General features: G+C 43.0%; 1 protein-coding gene across 9 annotated transcripts in view; it reads left to right on the forward strand.

Annotated features, from left to right (window-relative positions):
• The window catches only part of HHAT (hedgehog acyltransferase), a 658,603-nt gene that overhangs the window by 69,606 nt on the left and 566,388 nt on the right, over positions 1-22,609 (forward strand). For all 9 annotated transcript variants that reach the window (XM_049858611.1, XM_049858614.1, XM_049858618.1 and 6 more), the window contains exon 4: positions 13,384-13,497. In XM_049858611.1, coding sequence (XP_049714568.1) covers positions 13,384-13,497 — 114 coding nt within the window. The remainder of the gene's footprint in view (positions 1-13,383; positions 13,498-22,609) is intronic.

The following is a 22,609-nucleotide window of genomic DNA, read 5'->3' on the forward strand; positions in this document are numbered from 1 at the left end:
CTTCGAAGGCCAGCATAGCAGGGGCGGGGGTTTGGGGTCCATGGTTTCAGGGGACATCTAAGTCAATTGGCATAATAAAATCTGTTAAGAAAACATTCTGCACCCCACTTTGGAGAGTGGCACCTAGGGTCTTAAACCCTAGGAAGCAGCAATCTAAGATGCATCATTTGGTCTCAACCCTCCTGGAGCAAAGGAGAATGAAGAACACCAAAGACATAAGGTAATTGTGAGCCCAAGAGACAGAAAGGGCCACATAAACGAGAGGCTACATCAGCGTGAGACCAGAAGAACTAGATGGTGCCCGGCTACAACCGATGACTGTCCTGACAGGGAACACAACAGAGAACCCCTGAGGGAGCAGGAGAGCAGTGGGTTGCAGACCCCAAATTCTCGTAAAAAGACCAGACTTAATGGTCTGACTGAGACTGGAAGGATCCCAGTGGTCAGTCCCCAGACCTTCTGTTGGCCCAGGACAGGAACCATTCCCAAAGGCAACTCTTCAGACAGGGATTGGACTGGACAATGGGATGGAAAATGATATTGGTGAAGAGTGAGCTTCTTGGATGAAGTAGACACTTGAGACTATGTTGGCATCTCCTGTCTTGAGGGGAGATGGCAGGCTGGAGTGGGTCAGAAGCTGGCCAAATGGACACAAAAAGAGGGAGTGGAGGGAAGGAGTGTGCTCTCTCATTAGGGGGAGAGCAATTAAGAGTATATAGCAAGGTGTGTATAAATTTTTGTACGAGAGACTGACAATTTGTAAACTTTCACTTAAAGCACAATAAAAGTTAAAAAAAAAAGAAAATGGCGAATGTATTAAACTCTTCATGTTTGTTGTGCCTGAGGTATAAAGAGATGCAGTAATGAAAAGAATAGACAAGTATGTCATATTCCCTTTAGCTTCGATATAGATGAGTAGATGTATTCCGATGTAAATACTCACTGCCTTCATTATCCAGTTCTAGAACACCACTGGGACTGACTTAGTTGGCGTTTCCTTCTATTTCAGTTTTTGCCATCGAGCAGGTTTGTTTCAACGTAGTGTTTCTCAAAGTGAATTATAAACCTGGAGCTGGAGTCTCATCTGAAGGAAATTCTGCTCATAGTATGCCAATTCAGGTTCCCTAACAGACAACAGAATCCACTCGTGTCATCTTAAGCAGGAAGGGATTAATTGCAAGGTTTTCGGCAGATTTCACAATAATTGCAAGGGCTGTAGGAGCAAGCACTAAGTGGGCTTCCAGGATGAATTCCTAGAGTCATCCTGCAAAACTGCTGCTGCTGCTGCACAGCTGCCGGCTGGAAAACCTCATGCCCTGGTGCACTAGCAAAAGCCACCAAACCGGGAAGCCACGGCACTGCTGCTGTTTGGCTCCTGTGGACCTCTGGCCCGACAGTACCCTGTGTCTCCTCTGTGGCTGGTATAGAACAACCAAAGGGCCTCTGCCGCCATGCTTTCCCAAGAGCCTCAGAGCCCCCGTATAATGCTGCTCTTTAGCTTTCTACATCTTTGTGTATTTCTCATCAGAAGCTAGGTCATATGCAGCTGCAAAGAGTTACGGGAAGTGCAGTTCTTTGCCTTCTGGTATCCGGTGTATAGGAAGTCATGCTAGAAGGGGGTTGGAGTAGTATTGATTGAGCCAGTTGGCAGGACTTGCCATACAGAGCAGATATTTTATTTCAAGGAGAAGGTTAAGATGGTTGCTTTCCCACCGCTTTTTGGGTATTGCAGGTTTTCTGAATGCTGATGTTCCCATTTGGTAACCATGGATTCGCTCTTTTCAGTCCAGTTTCTAGAGTCTTTCTTCTTTCCTTTTTTTTTTTTTTTTGACTGGGGAGTCCCTGGGTGGTACAAATGGTTAAGTGCTGGACTACTAGCTGAAAGGCTGGCAGTTCAAACCCACCCAGAGGTGCCTCGAAAGTAAGACCTGGTGATCTGCTGCCAAAAGGCCAAGCCTTGAAAACTCTGTGGAGCTGCTCTACTCTGCACACATGGGGCCACCATGATTTGGAATGGACTCAACAGCAAATAGCAACAGGGATCCTGAGCAGTTCAACTTTCTCATTCTTTTATGAGTATCTATCTATTTTAGGGTGTGCAGCTTGAAGACTCCTGGATTTGTGTTTCTGGGGCTATAAAAGTAAAATAGTGTTTGTTTATGTATTTATTTACTTACTTAGAAAACACCTAAGAAGTGCCAGACACTATTCTGTTTTTCATATTTTAACTTATTTAATTATCATAATTAAATCATGAAATAGGTCCTTTATTATAATGGCACTCTATTTTGCCCATTTCTTTGGAGTGAGTTATTGATATACCAGAGAGTAGACCTTGAGTTGGTAAAGGTGATTTGCAGAGCCGATTATCCACCAGTAATGTCCTGTAAGTTTGCATTCTCTAACTATGTTTATAAAGGCTTTCAAGAGCAGGTTGCAGGTTCTCCATTTTTTTTGTATCTTTTCTTTCCCTTTCCCAACCCATAGTAGACTATACTTACACCAGGTTCTTCAAAATGATTTGACTATTGAATAAAATTCAACAAAGAAGCATTTAGTATATACTGGCATCTTGGAGATACAATGCTGAATATATATATATATATATATATATATATATATATATATATATATATATATATACATAATATATATAGATTATATGTATATTGGTTACACATGTATACTCATTACAGAGTAGAACTGCACCATAGAGTTTCCAAGGAGCGCCTGGCAGATTGAACTCCCGATCCTGTGGTTAGCAGCTCATTACATGTATGTTGATTATGTATGTATCGATTAGATACATATATTAATCATATATTTATTTAAATTTATGTACAATAAGCTGTTTAATATCAACTCTGACTCATGACAATCCCACATGTGTCAGCGTAGAACTGTGTTCCATAGGGCTTTCAAAAATAATTTTTGGAAGTAGATAGCCAGGTCTTTCTTCCAAGGTGCCTCTGTGTGGACTCCAACCACTTATCTTTGGCTTAGCAGCTGAGCATGTTAACCATTTCACCACCTAGGGACACCGTGTGTGTGTGTGTTCCCTGTTAGAAAGGAGCTGGCAATCTAGTGGTAAGGCAGCTCAGTAACCAGCAATTATGACGCAGTGTGACAGTTGCCATGATAAAGGTAACCACAGTGCATTGTGGGGGCGTAGACGAGGGATGCTGAATCCAGGTTGAAAGGAGTGGATTAGAGAAGGCTTCCTGGAGAGGCTTCACCTGGGCTGAGAACCAAAACGTAGGTCATCATTACCATGGTGTTTGAGGGACAGGTTTCTCCAAATGAGAGGGAGCAAAGCGTGGTCCCGCTGGAAGGGAGTATGAACACGGCGCATGTGGATGACTCAGAGAGGTCCGCATGGCTGTACTGGGGGGCAAGGCTAGGCAGGATGAAGAGAAAGTGGGCAGGGCCAGATCATGAACAGCTGTGTGAGTTTTGCTGAGGATGTCACTCTGGAATGCTAAGGGGAACTGGAGAATATTAAGTGGGGCAGTGAATGATCAGATATGGTGATAAAGGTATGACTTTGGTTGGAGGATAGTCCTAGGATCAAAACAGGCCCTACACAGCTTAAGGGGGTGGGGTGGGGGGTGGGGGAGTGCGGGAGTGCAGTAGCTCCAAGCTTTTCCTGGATAACAAAGATTAAAGAATGGACTGATTCTCTTCCATGGCCTTCATTAGAAACTGCTTCATCTGTGGATGCAGACTGCTGAGCTGATAGCACAGTGTCTAAAAATGTCATTTATATGCATAATTAAACAAGGCTCCTGACCTCTCCCACTGGTAGGTAAATCACGGGACTAGGGAATTTAGTAATTCCTTAGAACAGGGTTCATCAGATTAGGGCCTATGGGCCAGATCTGGCCCTCTGCTTGTTTTTGTAAGTAAAGTTTTTCATTTGGTTTTTTTTTAGGTCTTTATTCATGAAATTTTTAAAAGACACTGTTTCCTTAAAATGCAGATCTCCTTTGCAAAAGGTGCACTTTTTGTATCCGGTATATACTGTGTTATGCTTATTGCTGATTCATATCTCAGTGGAAAAAGTTTTGAAGGTCTTTTCTTAAGAGCCAGATTTTGAGAAGGAAACAAGGGGGGCAGAGAGATGTGGCATGGAGGGAGTGGGCTAAGATTAGCATGAAGAAGACGTGGCCGAAAGGATGACAGGTACTCCCAGAGCTTGTCAGAGGAAAGAAGGTGTGGAGGCCAGCAGCCTTGGTGTGGAGGCCAGTGTCCTTTGAGTCATCCCTGACTCTTCTCGTTCTCTGCCACCTAACACCAGATCCATCCGCAGACCCTGTTAGTTCACCCTTCACATGTAGCCAGAAAAGTTTTATTGGAACGCAGCCATGCACATTTGTTTATGTATGTCTTCTTCCCTGATATACGGGCAGAATTGAGCTGTTTCACAAAAATATTTACCATCCGGCCCTTTATGGTAAGTTTGCAGACCCTTGCCTTAGAGGGTTTATTTTTGACAGCAAGAAGCAGGATAGGTTTGGAGGAATGAGTTCAATTTTAGATGCATTGACTTTTCTGATCTTATGTTTTGGGCTTCATTAATAAATCACTTAGCTTTCACTATCACATTTAATTCTAATTATGTAAGTGAGGACTTACTAGCCTAAGGTCATATTAACAGTAGGGAACAGAACTGGAAGTCAAGCCTGAGTCTTCTTAGTGTGAGCATAGTATGATTTCTGCCACACACAGTGTGTCACTGGTGCCATCAGCTGCTACGAGAATAAGGCCCCTTTCCCTGCCTTATCCTGTTGTGGACAAAATGGTGAAACTAGTATCTACTGGAAATAGAAAGGTCACACCAGTGCAGCCCTAGATCCAAGGTAGAACTGCTCACTGACAGGCCTCCTGCCCCTGGGATTCCTCCTTATTTCTCCCAGGCAGACCTTCCTCTGAGACCACCCTTTTGTCTGAGTTCTTGGGTGCCCTTTACTCTGATGAATATTAAAGCCCATGGGTCTTTACATTAGTGATGTTCATTCCCTCAGCTAATTCTGTGGGAATCGCCATCTGTTCTCTCTGCAAGGTCCCAGAAAGCATAGAAATCAACAACAGGTCTGACCACTGAGGTACTGGAACATTCTAGTCAGGCTGCAGCTCTGCCTGAGCCCTGAGGAATTTAACTTCAAAATTCTGAGGTCCCAAACTCTCCTTGAAGGCACTGCGCCAAGATTGGCTGTACTAAGGAGATCGCTATCAAGTCTTTCAGTTCCTGATCATGTTTGTGGAAGGTAATAAATGTGTCCATCAAAGCAGATTTCATCACTAGGTAAATAGCCACACTGGCCTTTTTATTGACCTTAATAGAAAGATGAGTTCAGACAAGTGGGAAGAATTATTCAGTTAAAACAAAACAAAACAAAAATAAAAAAATTCAGAAGCCAGGGTAAAGTCCTGCTGACTGACAGGATTAAATTTTCAGGGAGCACTTACAAAGCTCATTTGCGCCCCCTTATTTCCAGCCATGACTCATTCATGCCCTTACAATGCAATTGGAATGTTAAAACAGGAGATTTCCTAATGTGTCTGCCCAAAAGGAGGCAGGAACAGTTGGAACAGGAAGAAGCCTCGCTGAAGGAGTTCTCTGTGTTGCCAGCAACTCCATGCAGATAAAGGGTTAATTTAGGAAGGCCTTGTTTGACCTTGGGATGTAAAATTGTGCAGCCTCTGTGGAAAATCTTCTTGTGGTTCCGCAAAAAAGTTAACATGGAGCAAACGTATCATGTTAGGTGATGTCAGGCCTGGTTCGACTTAAAGCAATCGCATAGGACAGAGTAGAACTGCCCCATCACATTTCTTAGGTTGTAATCTTTACGGAAGCAAATCACCAGGTCTTTTCTCTTGAGTAGTGGCTGGTGGGTTCAAATCCCCTTATGGTTAGCAGACAAGTGCTTAACTATTGCGCCACTAGAGCGCCTTAGAATTACCATATGACAGCAATTCCATGCTTAGGTACATACCCAAAAGAGTTGAAAACATGGACCCTAAGAAATTACTTGTATAGGAATGTACAAGTAGCATTGTACATTGTATAATGCTTGTACATTGTAGCATTATTCACAATAGCCAAAAGGTGGAAACAACCCAAGTGTCCATCACAGATAAATGGACTAACAAAATGCGGTATGTACCTACAATGGAATATCACTCAGCCGTGAAAAGACATGTTACAGCAGGAGTGAACCTTGAACCTTGACAACACTGTGCTGATTTAAAGAAACCAATCACAAAAGACCAAATGTTATATGATTTCATTTATATGAAATACACAGAATAGCTAAATCCATACGGACAGAAGCAGATCAGCAGTTGCATGGGGCTGAGGGGAGCAGAGAATGGGGAGTGATGGAGAGCTTAATGGCCACAGGGTTTCCATCTGGGGCGATGAAAATGTTTTGAAACTAGGTGGAGGCGATGGTTGCACAATGTTGTGAATGCACTAAATTTACACTTTAAAATGCTTCATCTTAAGTGAATTTGAACTTAATGAAACAAACAGACATGCACACACATACACACACACACACAGCTCTAGCTTTTTTTTGGAATCCCTAAAATGCAGAGTTTCAGTTCTCTAAATTCTGGCAAATAATTAAAAAAAAATTAATTACAATTTCAGTTACTGTTAAGAGTGGTGATTGAGTGGAGGCGAGGCTCTGGGAGAATCTGGGTGGAAGAACCAGAAGTGAACTTGGGGTAACGGATGACACCTGCAGGATGACCTTCTCTGCTTCACTTGGTGTGTCTCAGTGGGTGCCTTGGGGCTTTACGTGGCACTTGGTACTTTAACAACACTTCAGCCCACTGCCCTTGCCTTATTAGCCATGTGCTTGTGTTGTCCTTGGCTGGAAAATGGGCTTTAAGCCTGTGGCTTAATTCATCCTTGTCTGGGGAGTTTCAGAAGAAAACAAAAGCAGAGCCTTGGCCACCCTCCCGTTTTAGCAGTGTGGCACCCCAGCTGAGAGACCAAGGGGGAGAGCGTTATAATCTAGTGAGGTTTAAGGGTAATGAGATTTCAGGGCTCAAAGAGGAAAAATTACTCACTGGTGAGTGGGCAGCTTAAGATCCTCATTTTCCAGGAATGTTTGTTTTTAACTTTCCGCCCTTGAACTACTAAGATAATTTTGAAAATGAGTTGAGCCTCCAGGTACAAGTGCACAAGTTAACAAAAGGTCATTTGGCAACGTTAGGAAATCATCGAAAAATCAAAACGTTAAAAAATTTAACATTTAAAAATTCTAATGTTTGATTTAGACATTTAAACACAGACGTTGCAGCCTGAGAACCTGAGACTTGACTTAACGCTGGACTTTATCACATACTGATAGCCTCTCTGAGGGCTGTTTTCCTGTCATGCTGTGGGCAGAATCATACCACACAGTTAAGCTGCAGGCTCTGACACTTTCTCACCAATCTGGGGAAGAAGCAGGCTGCATAGGTGGGAACTCACTGAAACAAGCAGGCAGACTGGGTTTCGTGTGGAACTTGGTGGCCTGATGGTCACGAGGGTGCAGGAGAGGGGGAAGTCACACCCTCTCTCCTGTGTGGTGGGCACTCAGTCAGGGCTCAGAGTCTGTGGGTGACCAGCACTCTCGTAGTGTTTTTTTGCTATAACCTGGAAAGTAACTGTCTTTCCACTCACTGAAAGGAATCTTAGACATCATGCTAGCTCAGCCCTTCATTTACCCACAAGAAGACCCAGGTCCAGAAGTTCAGTAGCTTGTCCATGATCATACATGGACAGAACTGTGAAGAGAACTGTCTTCTCCCTCCTTCACTCCCACTCCCCGCCATTTTAATGGCTTGCTAAATGTTGGGCACGCATGTCACAAATTTGATTAAGTCAAGGTTCTTGGTTCTTGCTCAGGGAATTTATTATTTTTTCCCTACAGAGGGAAAATACGAGAAGTAACTAAATAAAATGTGCTATAAAAGTGCTACAATTGAGGTGTAAATAACAGAGTGGCTTGGAAGTGGGGCTGGGGGAGGGCAATGAGGTCTGCCTGGGAGGGCTGGGAGGCATCACCCTTGAGCTGACATTTGAATTGTGCCATGCATTGAGTCAGGTCATTGGGCTGGCTCTGAGGTTACCAGAGCACTCAGGAGGCACTTTCTAGTTGGAGATAGGTAGTGTTTTGTGTGTGTGTGTGTGTGTGTGTGTGTGTGTATGGGTAGGGCTAGGGTTGTCCAGATAGAGAGGCCAGCACAAGTAGAGATATCCTGGAAAAGGCCTTCCTCTTTGATATCAGACAGGCCTGGGTTTAAAATCCCTCTTAATAGCTTTGAGCAAATAATTTGCCTTCTCTGACCTCCAGTTAACTCATCTGTAACCTGTCACCATTGAGTCAGTTCTGACTCATGGGGACCCCATGTGCTTCAGAGTAGGACTGCACTCCACAGGGTTTTCTTAGCTGTAATTATATGGAAGCAGATTGCCAGGCCTTTCTTCTGTGGTGCTGCTGGGTAGATTTGAACTTCCAACCTTTGGGTTAGTAGTTGTGTGCAAACTGTTTGTGCCACACAGGGACCTTGCATCTGTACCATACATCAGCATCTGTAAAATGGACTTAAAAAAATCTGCTTTAAGGATTGTAATTAGAAAACATATCCCTAAAATGCTGATCAGTGATTTGTATGAGAAGGAAAGAAAGGTCTCTGTCAGTTACATGCATGAATGTGGTTGAATTATACCACCTTACCACTCTTGCTGTGCAGTTTGTTTTTAGAATGTGTCTTAGGCTGAGTTTTCTAGAGAAGCAAAACCAGTAAAGCATATAGAGATATATATAGAGAGAGTTTTATATCAAGGAAATGGCTCATGAGACTATAGAGGCTGGAATGTCCTCAGTCTGTGGATCAGGATAGAGGCTTCTCCTGATTCATGTAGCCGCAGGTGCTGGCAAACCCAAGATCGGCAGGTTGGAGAGCAGGGCTCTTGCTCACAGGCTGTGAAGATCGACAGATCCCAAAATCGGCAGGTAAGTTGCTAGCTCAAGTCCCAAGAACTGGAGGTCAGACGAACAGGAGGCAGCTGCAGGATCCAGATGCCCAAGGGAATTCCCTTTCAACTGATTAGCTACTCACAGCAGATTCCACCATGGGGGTGATCACATATAAACACTGAGAATCATGGCCCAGCCAAACTGACAGACACACATGTCTGGATTGTGGGGTATGGTGGTGTTGGTGCCGAAAGTCTTCCCATTTAGACTGTGAGCTTCTCAAGGGTGAGGAATTCTTTTATATTTTCCCATAGCACCTGGAGCAAAACTCTACTGGTATACAGGGAAGAGGCAGATAAGAACAGCAGGTCCTGACCCTTTCCTTTGTTAAAAATAGGAAAAACTGTGGAAGTTAAAGTTACAATTTAAGAGGTCCTGAACTATTATGACCTGGCCATGGTGTGGGAGCCACCTGGGAGCTGTGAGTCAGAGGAGGACAGCTTTAGCTCCCTCAAATGTGGGAGGTCTTCCCATTCCCAAGTGTGCTTTCCAATGTTTGGGACTGTCATGCTGTGAACTGGTCAGGAGAAGTGTCTTGAGAAGATGGATGCGGAGGGCAGACAGCTACAAATGGAACCAGCCACACAGAGTTCTCAGTGTTGCCAGGCTGTAGATTGAAGCCTAAGAGTAAATAACCGAGTTTAACTTACTCAGTTCAGTAAATTCTTAAATATAGGTGTTGAGAGCTCTCAGTAGTGAATATGATGATGGCTGCTCTAAGTTTATGAATGTTAGATAATCAGTCAACCTTAGAGTGTGTGTCCCTGTGTGGGAAAGTTATGGGCTGGGGTGAACTGTTAAGGATTATTTGGGTTTATGCATGGTCAGCTGTAGGGAGGCATAATTAGTGATGTAGAGCCTTGCTACTTGTCTTAGTCATCCAATGCTGCTATAACAGAAATACTACAAATGGGTGGCTTTAACAAACAGAAATTTACTATCTCACAGTTTAGGAGGCTAGAAGTCCAAATTCAGAGTTCCTGCTCTAGGGGAAGGCTTTCTCTCTCTGCTGGCTCTGCAGGAAGGTCCTAGTCTCTTTGAGCTTCTGCACCTGGGCATTCTTTATGTGGCTCTGCATCTCTCTTCCCCTATTGCTGCTCTTTGATCACTTGTTTAATCTCTTTTATATCTCAAGAGATTGACTCGATACACCCTACACTAATCCTGCCTCTTTAACATAACAAAGATGACCCATTCCCAAATGGGATTATAACCACAGGTATAGAGGTTAGGATTTACAACATATACTTTTTGGGGACATAATTCAGTCCATAACATTCCACCCTTTGGCCCTGCAAAATTCATGTCCTTCCCACATGCAAAACACATTCACTCCATCATGTCGTCCCCAAAATCTTAAACCAACTCCAAGTCCAAAATCTCACCTTCTGAATCATCTAAATCTGAGACTTTAGGCATATTCCATCCTGGGGCAAACTTCCTCTTCATCTGTGAACCTCTGAAATGTAGAATACAGGTTATCTGTTTCTAGAGTACAATGGTAGAACAGGTACAAAGCAGACAGTTCCTTTCCATATGGGAGAAATTGGAGGAAAAGAAGGGGTAACAGGCACCAAGCAAGTCCCAAACCCAGCAGAACAAATTACATTAGCTCTGTGTAGAGAAAAACTTGAATGCTGTTTCAAGTTAAAACAGAGAGGTTTATTAAGGGTTTAAAACAGTTGCAATTGGGGAACTTCATAGCCCATTGAAAATCGAACCAGGTAATGGGGGGAGGTTTTGTTCTATGAGGATTCCTAGATGGGGTAAAAGGAGGAACTAAACCATAGGGAGGGCAATTACAGGAAAGTCAATGGATACTGTAGTAATCACACTCTGATTGGTTACTAATTATTAATAGTGACTACAGATAGTTTCATAGGATGCATACATCATGGTCACAAGATGCTTACATGTATTTTCTTCGTCTATCTTGCAAAAATATCTTGTTGGCAACAACAGCACCCAGACAGCACTCTTCCTGAATATGTGTATTTTGAAAGGTGCAGATGGTCACTTTGCTAAGACCCGTCGGAGCATATGGTTTCACATCCTGGTTTTGACCACAGAGAAGGATGCTTTTCTCAAAAACATAGTTGTTAGTCTAGAGTTCAGATTAAAATTAGATAGCATTGTTAGTATATTATACTTCTGTCTTACTGACTGCACTGAAAGTTGTCTTTTCCTGAGACAGCTCTAAAGGCTTGAAAATAATCCACTGCTTTTTGGGACCATCTGGGCAGTGGCCCTGCCTTCCAGACCCTGGGTGTTGGCCATGTTCTCTGGATTCTGGACAGAGGCCACTCTGCCTTGGGCTTCAGTTCTGCCTTCACATGCCCACTAGGATGGTAAATCTGCTCCCTCAGCTTTGGGCAACCCCATTCTCCTAGTCTGTCTGAGTGATGACCCCATCCTCTTGGCCAGGGCAGGCCCTATTATTCCACCCTTTGGGCATGGTAGCCTCACCCCCTCAGCTTTGGGCACTGGCCCCATCCTTTTGGCCAAACTGAATGGCAGCCCTACACTCTGGAACCGAGTTGGTGAAGATCTTACTCTTTGAAACTTAGAAGGCTGTGGCCTCACCCTTTGAGGCCTCATAGGCAGTGGCCCCAGCCTTTGAAACTGAGGCAGCTGTGCATCCCATGCTCCTTCCAACAGTTCTGCTGATCTCCAAGCTGACCCACGGATGGTTCTTTTCTTTTCTTCAAGGACAACAGATGTATCTCCTTTGGCCTATTTCCTGCCTGTAGAATTCCAAGAGGCAGACAATGTTCTTTCCTTTCATTCTTCCTCTGTCCCCTTCAGTTGGAACTGGTGGGTTTTCTGCTGTGGTAGTTGGTTAGATCCATCAGTCACAGGCTTAATCTCCTTAACGAAAGATTGCATAGCCATGTCCTTGGTGAAAATTCTAGGACATCTGTGCTTAGTTTGTACAACAGAATCTTCCAAATCTTTAAGTTTTGTTTTCATTTTGCACAGTTTAAGTCCATCTCTTTCCTTTCACCATTTACTATAAGCAGCAAGGAGAAACCATATAGCCCCTGTAAGATCTTGCTTAGATATCTCCTGTAGCAGATGTCTAAGTTCATCACTTAAAGCTCTACCTTCTACCGAACATTTGAACGTAATTCAGACAAGTTCTTTGACACTGCATAAAAAGCATCACCCTTCCTCCTTTGTCCAATCACGTGTTCATTGTTTCTTTTAAAGCCTTACCAAAAGCACATTTAACATCCACATTTCTAGCAACATTCTATTGCTGGTGCCATATGTATTCTCTAAAACGATAGACACTTTCTCTATATCTCTCCTCACTTCCTTCTGAGCCCTCGCCATAATTGCCTTTGACATCCATAATTCTACCAACAGTGTCTTCAAGGCAACCTAGGCTTTTACTGTTAGGCACCTTAAAACTCTTCCAGCCTTCACTCATTACCCAATTCCAAAACCACTACCACACTGTAGATATTTGTTAGAGCAGCACCCCTACTTCTCAGTACCAAATTCTGTCTTAGTTAACTAGTGCTGCTCTAACAGAAATATCACAAGTGGATGGCTTGAACAAGCAAATTTGTTTTCTCACAGTTTAAAAGGGTGGAAGTCCAAATTCAGAGCACTGGCTCTAGGGGAAAGCTTTCTTGAGGAAGGTCCTTGTCTCTTTGAACTTCTACTCCTGGACGATCTTCATGTGGCTTGGCATCTCTCTTCCCCCATCTGTGCTCTGCTGGCTTGCTTGTTTAATCTCTTTTATATCTCAAAAAAGATTGACTCAAGACACGCTCTACACTAATCCTGCCTCATTAACATAACAAAGATGACCCATTCCCAAATGGGATTATAACCACAGGCATAGAGATTAAGTTTTACAACACATATTTTTGGGGACACAATTCAATCCATACTGGTGTCCAATTTATATTTCTCTTGTTAGTAAAAACATCTAGTTGTCTTAACTGGGACCTCCTCAACTGACTACTTGTACTATGTGACCATGTATAAATTAATTGAGTCCTTTAAACTTCAATTTCATCTTTTATAAAAAAGCAGTTAACAACAGTTCCTATCCTATAGGGGATCATGGGTGATCAGCTTTAACAAAGACATTTAGCCATAGAAAGTAAGAGGTGCATTTGGAGAAAGGCAACGAGACCAGCCAAGTTGGAGGTGGGTGGGGGGATGTGGTTGGTAGGGGGTTATGGTGGGGTCAAGGCTGCAAGTGTGTAAATGTTAACAGGGCTTGGACTCATATTGGCCTTTTTTATGGTTGTTTTATTAACTGGAGTTTGTGTTTTGCCTCAGATATGTACTAAAAGCCCTCTGATAACTCCTGTTATCGCCCATTTAGGACCCGACAGACTTTGAGTGGAGCTTTTGGATGGAATGGGGGAAGCAGCGGCTGGTGTGGCTTCTCCTTGGCCACATGGCTGTGTCTCAAATGGCGATGCTGCTTGCAAGGAAGGTAAGATGACATGTCTCGTTTCCTTCTGAGCCTCTTTCTCCTTTGCTTTTAGTGAAGCAAGAATCCTGAGCTAGGATCAAGAAATAGGGGTACTAACTTTGGAAGCCTGGAAAAGATGGGAAAAAAAAAATGGTTAGTGACTATCTTAGCTACCTAGTGCTGCCAGACAAATTGCCACAAAGCAGGAGACCTTAAAGAACAGAAATTTATTGTTTTACAGTTCCAGAGGCTAGGAGTCTGAATTCAGGATATTAGCAGGCCGTAGTTTCTCTGTCCCCTCTAAGGGATGACCCTTCCTTGTGTCTTTCAGCTTCTGGTAGCTCCATGTGTCTCTTGGCAATCCCTGGCTGGTAAATGCATCTCCACATGGTGTCTTCCCCCACATGGCATATTCCCACATGTGTCTCTTGGTAATCCCTGGGTGGTACATGCATCTCCACATGGCATCTTCCCCCACGTGTCTCTTGGTAATCCCTGGCTGGTAGATGCATCTCCACATGGTGTCTTCCCCCACGTGTCTCTTGGTAATCCCTGGCTGGTAGGTGCATCTCCACATGGCATCTTTCCCCACATGTGTCTTGGTAATCCCTGGCTGGTAGATGCATCGCCACATGGCGTCTTCCCTCAAGTGTCTCTGTCACTGTGTCTGTTCTCCCTTTTTATAACGGACCACTCAGAAGGGATTAGGACCTCGTTAACTGATAACATCTTCAAAGACCCTATTTCCAAACAAGATCACATTCACAGGTATAGAGGTTAGGACTTCAACATATCCTTTTGGGGGACACAATTCGATCCATAATAATGGACCAATAAGGCATTTAAGATAAAGGTTTCATCATTCTTTTCCTGCATTTACTTCCTTCAAATTATTCTTCAAACTATTCAATATGAAGGTTTTGGAGTACAAGTAACTCCAGATGGTATTCTTTAAGATCATTTCTAATCAAATGGTCCTATAAAAAAGTCACCTGTTGTTGAGAATTTGTGTGATTTCACCTATAAGTTCAGAAGAATGATTTCATTAAGAAGTAGGAATAATTTTAATGTCATATAGTCTATGCTGCTGTAGCTGTTTGGATTAGAGTCCAGTAGCATTTTACTCTTGTCTTGGTGTTTTAGAAAACACGGACTGAACAGTGCTTTCATATAAGGTGGAATTGAGACCCTCTCCACATGTTTGGCCACCAAGGGGCCTGAGATCTTGCCAGGAGGATCTTTCTGTCATCTAACCTTTTGCCCAGTGTCCTCTCACATGTGCTTCTTGCCTGCTGTAAATTCCTTATGTGAAAGAAATGAGCCTGTGCTTGGAAATGTACCAAGTAAAAACAAAAACTGACTTGGAAGTAAACCCAGGAAAAATGTTTGATTCTCCAAGTCTCATGGAGGTAAAACTAAGGGACAGAAGAAGCTGAGTCTCTGAAAGCAGAGCCCAGAAAGTGAGAAGAGAAAACTGGCTCCACATGGCTAGGGATGGGCTCCCAGCTTGGTCTGTTGTTCAGCTCTTTTCTGAAAGTCAGTACTTTTTCAGCTTGCATCTCATCCTGGAAGACGGGAAATCCCAATAGCACAATAAGTCTCTTTGACTATGATATTAATTACTTTTTTTGATACTCATGTGGTTGCTTCATTTTCTAAGATGGAAAACTAAAAAATATTAGCTTCTGTAAGATCTGAATATATTTAAAATTTTCCTATAACTTTCTGAGTGGTCCTAATAATAAATAATACATTTTTTTGTGTTCCTAAACCGGTAAAGTATACATCTACCTCAGCCCCCATTAATGGGTTTCTTTTCTCCACAAATTTCTGTTCAGTTTTTTTTTATAAGCTTTGAAATTTGTAAAAATTTAACATTTTTATTTCTAACCCAAAGTTTCTCTGATTATGAATAAATGACTCACTACTGCTGTGTCTCAGTTTTTTCATCTGTAAAAATGAATAGATTACTACCTGTCTTTTCTACCTCAGTGAGGGGAAGATAAGTACTTTGAGGATGACTGTGAGATACATCAAATCTTCCTACTACTGCCATGGCTAAGGACTGATTGTAATGTAGTATAAAAGTGTTAGACATAGCAAGAATCATTTAGATAGAGCAGGACTGGACAACTTTTTGTTCTTTTGTACATGGGGTTGCCATTAGTTGGAGCCAAGTTGACATCAGCTAACAACTTTGAGTTAAGGAACACATGGGTGAATCTCAGCTTTGCCACTTTCAAGCGGTGTAAAGAAATTACTCAGTATCTCTGAGTCTGTTTTCTGCATCATGCAACAGGGATGATACCGCTTTCTTCTTGGGGTTGGGGCGAGAGTCTGGTGAGCAATGTTCAAGGTTGTGCTTACATGTGATGAAAGCCAAATGCATGGTAGCTGCTGTTGTGTGCTGGCGTCAGCTGACTGACTGTGGCCTGACTGTGCTGTGACTGGCCTGTGTGTGCATTTGGGAGTAGTTCCGTCTATGGTATTTAAAAAAGGAGGTAACTGTCTTGAGATCCCCAAATCTCTGGGGACAGAGGCTGTATCCGTTCAGCTATACCAGCATTCCTTTCATGAATGTCTTTTTCTGAACTGTTTCAGCCTGGGCCTACTGTGCTGGATCCTGGAGGGAAAAGATTGAGAGCCATAGTCTCTTCTTTCGGGGAGTCTCAGTTGAGTAAGAATTCAGAGAGGAAGTGAAACACTGATGATGATACTTTACCTGATATGTTGGTGCCTTAGGCAAACTGCAGTGGGTGCCTGGGAGAAGGAATGGGCAAAATCTGCCTTGGGGTGTCAGGACTGAGGAGGAGGCTCCTGAGCTGTCCTGTAGGAAGAGCAGTTGTCATTGGTCTTAACTTCATGCATGTTATTATCAGGCGTGGGTGGACAGGTGGGCCTGTCCTTGTCTGCAGACCCTGCTCTTTCAGTCAGTAGGGTGTGCTGGCTGTGGTGTTTTTTTTTTTTTTGGATTGAGGGAGAGTTAGCACTGAGTCATCTCTCTGTGCATCTGTCTCATCACTTTGTGACCACAGGTGTGATTTGTGAGGCAGCTGATGGGCAGGGTTCTGGCTGTGGCTGGGACACAGTGCTTCTCTGTCTGAGTGTGTTTGGCCCTCATAAGTATGAACCACAACTTTGGCCACATTAGCTCCATGCTTTCAGCGCCTGGACTGGGCTTTTGGTACTTACTCAGAGTGGAAGATTTGGGCTGCAGTTGTCACCTATTTGTACTTTCCCCAAGGCATCATAAACTATGAATGCTGCTGTGGAGGGATAGGCTTTAGCAGTCCTCCCTGTAACAACTCAAACCCTGAAGGGCATGGCCCATCTGCATCTAATCTCGTTCCTTCCTTGGCTTGCTGCATCTCCTCCCAGAGAGCAGAAAATTATTTTCAGAAGCACAATTTTCTTTTCTTTTTTTCCTCTCTGCAGTTCAGTTGACTGACAAGTGATAAAACTTTCCACTGGGCTCCTTGGCCGAGGTTAAGTGCCTTCTCTCTGGGTAGGGCTCTCTTTTCGGGTTTGGCGAGATGGCCTCGGGAGCCAGTGCCCTGGGAGGGGAAGCTGAGTAATGGCTCTGAGCTTTGGCTGTGGGTTTGTTATGACTGGGCTGTGAGTTGGGCAGGTCAGACAGTTGCCACTGTGGCCTCCCGATCACCTGAGACATGGTGTCCGCTCCCCAGAATTAAAAATACCCTTATGCGAACTTTCTGAGAAGGTAGGCTGGTGTAGGGAGCTGAGGCTGGGTGCTGTTGCTAACCACAAAACAGAGTTTCCACTGTACATCTGACTGGAGAGCCTGCATCACTAGCACCAGGCCCTGACCGACTGAGCTTGTCAGGATAGGCATAGGGCTGAAAAGTGCAGTCCCATGGTATTAGTTGAGATGAGTGAAGTAACTTCTGGAAGGCTGTGATGCATAAATGCTCCCTTCCAAGCACATTAGTGAATCCTCTCTCCACACACCTGATAGGAAGCTCATGCCCTAATGACTTTCCCAAAACCAGACCCTTCTGTCTCCATCAGTGTATATTTAAGGGGGACGGCATTTCCTTTATATGAGCCCACTGGCCTTTGCTTTCATGAAAACTAGGTTAGAATATAGTTGTTTGGATGCTGGTGTTTTTCTCCCTGTTTGTTTATGGCGATACACACACACACACACACACATTTTTTTCAGTAGTAGCTACAACTGATTATGTAGTATGTAATAAATTATGCTGTGCATAAGAAATATTGATTCCGTTTCTTTTTTCCTCAAACAATGCCCCCACTAAGTGGCTTCTGGGCAGATGTACAAAAAGAATTCATACATAGCAAAGTTTGATACTATTGCCAACAGGAGTCCTCAACTAAGGCTTTACACTGTCACTCCCCCTTACAGAGGCAAGCTAATGAGGGAAACCACTCAGGCACATCCTATTACCACTTAGCGCCCAGAGCACAGAAAAAGCTCAAGTAGAAGAGCAGTAGAGATAGCATGAGATGGGGCATTGCCAGGCAGTTCTTGCCGAGGCTGGTCCTGATCCCCTATGAAGGAGGTTTGAAGAATATAGGTTTGCAAAAGAAAGAGAAGAGAGTCCATAGAGGAGTGCCAATTTTGGTCTTTAAAATATGTCAGCTCAGTTGGAGAGTCTTCCAGGAGGCTTCCCTGGGGTGACAGGGAGTAGGTTCTATCACAGATGTCCACTTTCTTAAGTCGGAACTTGTGCTGTAACAATTGTTACGTATTTGAGACTTCGTCCAGTACAAGTAGAGTTGCAAGAAACTCTTTTGGGTAGAAAACAGGTAATAGGCATTGAGATGTGAAATGAGTTCCTTCTGTTCCACCCACATTGCCAGAGAAACCTTTGTTTGTAAGGGGTTAGTTGGGACAAGTAGAGACTTTGGAAAACAGGTTTTCACATTAGTGGGCTTTTTAGCTCAACATTTTGGTGCTAATTTATTGTTACTTCTTTGTTGTAACTACCAGGTTAGATCCCAAGTCTTGAAGAAGCATGCCCATCCATCCATCCTCCATCCATCCATCCGTCTGCCATTCCGCCCGCCTACCTGCCCATCTGCCCACCCATCCACCCACCCATCCACCCATCCATCCATCCCACCACTTATTCATTACATTCGTCCGTTGTTTGCTTGCTATATGCCAGGTTGTTGTTGTTGTTGCTAGTTGCCATTGAGTTGATTCTGACTCATGGCAACCCCATGTGTTACAGAGTAGAGCTGCTCCATAGAATTTTTTTGACTGTAATCTTTACGGAAGCAGATCACCAGGCCTTTTCTTTTGCAGAGCTGCTGGGTGGGTTTGAACTGCTAACCTTTAGGTTAACAGTTAAGCATAAACAGTTTGTACCACCTAGGGACCTTTTGGAAACCCTGATAGTGTAGTGGTTAAGAGCTATGACTGCTAACCAAAACGTCAGCAGTTCAAATCCACCAGGAGCTCCTTGGAAATTCTATGAGGCAGTTCTACTCTGTCCTATAGGGTCGCTATAAGTTGGAATCAACTCAGTGGCAATGGGTTTGGTTTTGGTTTTGAGGGACTTTTATGCCAGGTACCATTTACTATATGGTAGATTCTGGGCTTACATTATTGTAATACGAACAAGACAGGATTTCAGCCTACTAAGAGAGACTATCAAGTAGAGAGGCAATTATGCCCCATTTTGAGAAGTGCTTCGATGCAGTAAACACAGGGAACAGAGGAGAAGGACCTAACCTAGGCTGCTTAAACAGTAGGCACTGTGGCCCGTCGGAAAGGCCCTAAGTGTTCATAGTCTGGCTTTATCTCAAATCCCACAAAAATGGAGTCTAGAGTCTTTTTTGTTGTTTGGTAGACTTTAAAAAAGTTTTTTGGCTCCCCTTGCCTTTCCTTTCACCTTTACTAGAAACTGAAGAGCCTGAAATACAGAGAATTGAAGGTGGTCTGAGCATTCAGTGAGGCTGGCATCTTGCGTTTCAGGAAAGTTCTCTCAACCCATCCTATTCTCAGGCTTCAAGCTGCTCACACTTTGGTACCCTTTAAAAGAACATTGTAAATGCAAATTAAAAATTACGATGAGATATCACTATACCCCTATCAGAGTGGCCAAAAAAAAAAATAGTGAGAATACCAAATCCTGGTGGGTATGTGGATAAACTAAATCACTCATACATTGTCGGTGGGAATGTAAAATGGCACAACCAGCCTGGAAAACCATTTAGCAGTTTCTTAAAAAACTGAACATGCAATTACCGTAAAAACAAACAAACAAACCCCGTTGCTGTCGAGTCAATGTCGACTCATTGCAGAGTAGAACTGCCCTATAGCGTTTCCAAGGAGCACCTGGTGGATTCAAACTGCTGACATTTTAGTTAGCAGCTATAACACTTAAACACTACGCCACCAGGGTTGCGTATGTTGTGTGGCTGTATGCAATTACCATACAACTCAGCAATTGCACTCTTGAACATTTAACCCAGAGATGTCAACACTTATTTTTGTATAAAAACTTGTGCATGAATGTTCATAGGAGTCTTATCAATAGCCCCAAACTGGAAACATTCCAGATACCCTTCAACAGGTAAATGGTTAAAAAAACCGTGGTACATATGTACCATGGATTACTACTCAGCAGTGAAAAGGAACAAACTACTGATACATGCAGCAACTTGGATGACTCTCCAAGCAATTATACTGACTTAAAAAGCCAACTCCCAAAGATTACATATTATATGATATTTGAAATGATGAAATTTTAGAAATGGGGAACAGATGAGTGGTTGTTAGGCTAGGGATGAGGGCTGGGGGATTGGGAAGGAGGTGAATATGGTTATAAGAGACCAACACGGGGGTTCTTATGGTTATGGAATTGTGCAACATCTTGAATGTGGTGATGGATACTCAAACTACACGTGAAAAAATTGTGTAGAACTAAATACACACACAAAAATGAGTACAAAGAAAACTAGGGAAATCTAAATAAGATCTGTGATTACATCAGTGCTAGTATCTTGGTTGTGATATCATACTAGTTTTGCAAAATGTTACCATTGAGGTGAAGCGGGAAAAGTGTACAAGGGACCTTTCTGTATTATTATTATTATTTTTAATTTTTATTGTGCTTTAAGTCAAAGTTTACAAATCAAGTCAGTCTCTCACAGAAAAACTTATATACACCTTTGCTACATACTCCAAATTGCTCTCCCCCTAATGAGAGAGCCCGCTTTCTCCCTCCACTCTCTCTTTTTGTGTCCATTTCGCCAGCTTCTAACCCCCTTGACTCACGCATCTCCCCTCCAGGCAGGAGATGCCAACATAGTCTCAAGTGTCCACTTGATCCAAGAAGCTTACTCCTCACCAGCATCTCTCTCCAACCCACTGTCCAGTCCAATCCCTGTCTGAAGAGTTGGTTTTGGGAATAGTTCCTGTCCTGGGCCAACAGAAGGTCTGGGGGCTGTGAAAACCAGGGTCTTTCTAGTCTCAGTCAGACCATTAAGTCTGGCCTTTTTGTGAGAATTTGGGGTCTGCATCCCACTGCTCTCCTGCTCCCTCAGGGGTTCTCTGTTGTATTCTCTGTCAGGGCAGTCATCAGTTGTAGCCGGGCACCATCTAGTTCTTCTGGTCTCAGGCTGATGTAGTCTCTGGTATATGTGTCCCTTTCTGTCTCTTGGGCCTGTAATTACCTTGTGTCCTTGGTGTTCTTCATTCTCCCTTGATCCAGGTGGGTTGAGATCAATTGATGCATCTTAGATGGCCACTTGCTAGTATTTAAGACCCCTGGTGCCACTCTCCAAAGTGGGATGCAGAATGTCTTCTTAACAGATTTCATTATGCCAATTGAGTTAGATGTCCCCTGAAACCATGGTCCCCAAACCCCTGCCCCTGCTACACTGGCCTTCCAAGCATTCAGTTTATTCAGGAAACTTCTTTGCTTTTGGTTTAGTCCAGTTGTGCTGACCTCACCTGTGTTGTGTGTTGTCTTTCCCTTCACCTAAAGTAGTTCTTATCTATTATCCAATTAGTGAATACCCCTCTCCCATCCTCCCTCCCTCCCCTCTCATAACCATCGACGAATATTTTCTTCTCTGTTTAAACTATTTCTCGAGTTCTTATAATAGTGGTCTTACACAATATTTGTCCTTTTGCAACTGACTAATTTTTCTCAGCATTAATGCCTTCCAGATTCCTCCATGTTATGAAATGTTTCACAGATTCATCACTGTTCTTTATCGATGCATAGTATTCCATTGTGTGAATATACCATAATTTATTTATCCATTCATCTGTTGATGGGCACCTTGGTTACTTCCAACTTTTTGCTATTGTAAACAGTGCTGCAATGAACATGGGTGTGCATACATCTGTTCCTATAAAGGCTTTTATTTCTCTAGGATATATTCCAAGGAGTGGGATTGCTGGATCATATGGTAGTTCTATTTCTAGCTTTTTAAGGAAGTGCCAAATCGATTTCCAAAGTGGTTATTGCATTTTACATTCCCACCAGCAGTGTAGAAGTGTTCCAATCTCTCCACAGCCTCTCCAATATTTATTGTTTTGTGTTTTTTGGATTAATGCCAGCCTTGTTGAAGTGAGATAAAATCTTGTTGTAGTTTTAATTTGCATTTCTCTAATGGCTAATGATCGTGAGCATTTCCTCATGTGTCTGTTAGCTGCCTGAATGTCTTCTTTAGTGAAGTGTCTGTTCATATCTTTTGCCCATTTTTTAATTGGGTTATTTGTCTTTTTGTAGTTGAGTTTTTGCAGTATCATGTAGATTTAAGAGATCAGGTCCTGATCTGAAATGTCATAGCTAAAAACTTTTTCCCTGTCTGTAGGTAGTCTTTTTACTCTTTTGGTGAAGTCTTTGGATGAGCATAGGTGTTTGATTTTTAGGAGCTCCCAGTTATCTAGTTTTTCTTCCACATTCTTTATAATGTTTTGTATACTGTTTATGCCATGTATTAGGGCACCTAATGTCCCTATTTTTTCTTCCATGATCTTTATCGTTTTAGATTTTATATTTAGGTCTTTGATCCATTTTGAGCTTGTTTTTGTGCATGGAGTGAGGTATGGGTCTTGTTTCATTGTTTTGCAGATGTATATCCAGTTTTGCCAGCAGTATTTGTTAAAAAGCCTCTCTTTTCCCCA

The sequence above is a fragment of the Elephas maximus genome, chromosome 18 (genome assembly GCF_024166365.1).
Source record: "Elephas maximus indicus isolate mEleMax1 chromosome 18, mEleMax1 primary haplotype, whole genome shotgun sequence".
Taxonomy (NCBI): Eukaryota; Metazoa; Chordata; class Mammalia; order Proboscidea; family Elephantidae; genus Elephas; species Elephas maximus.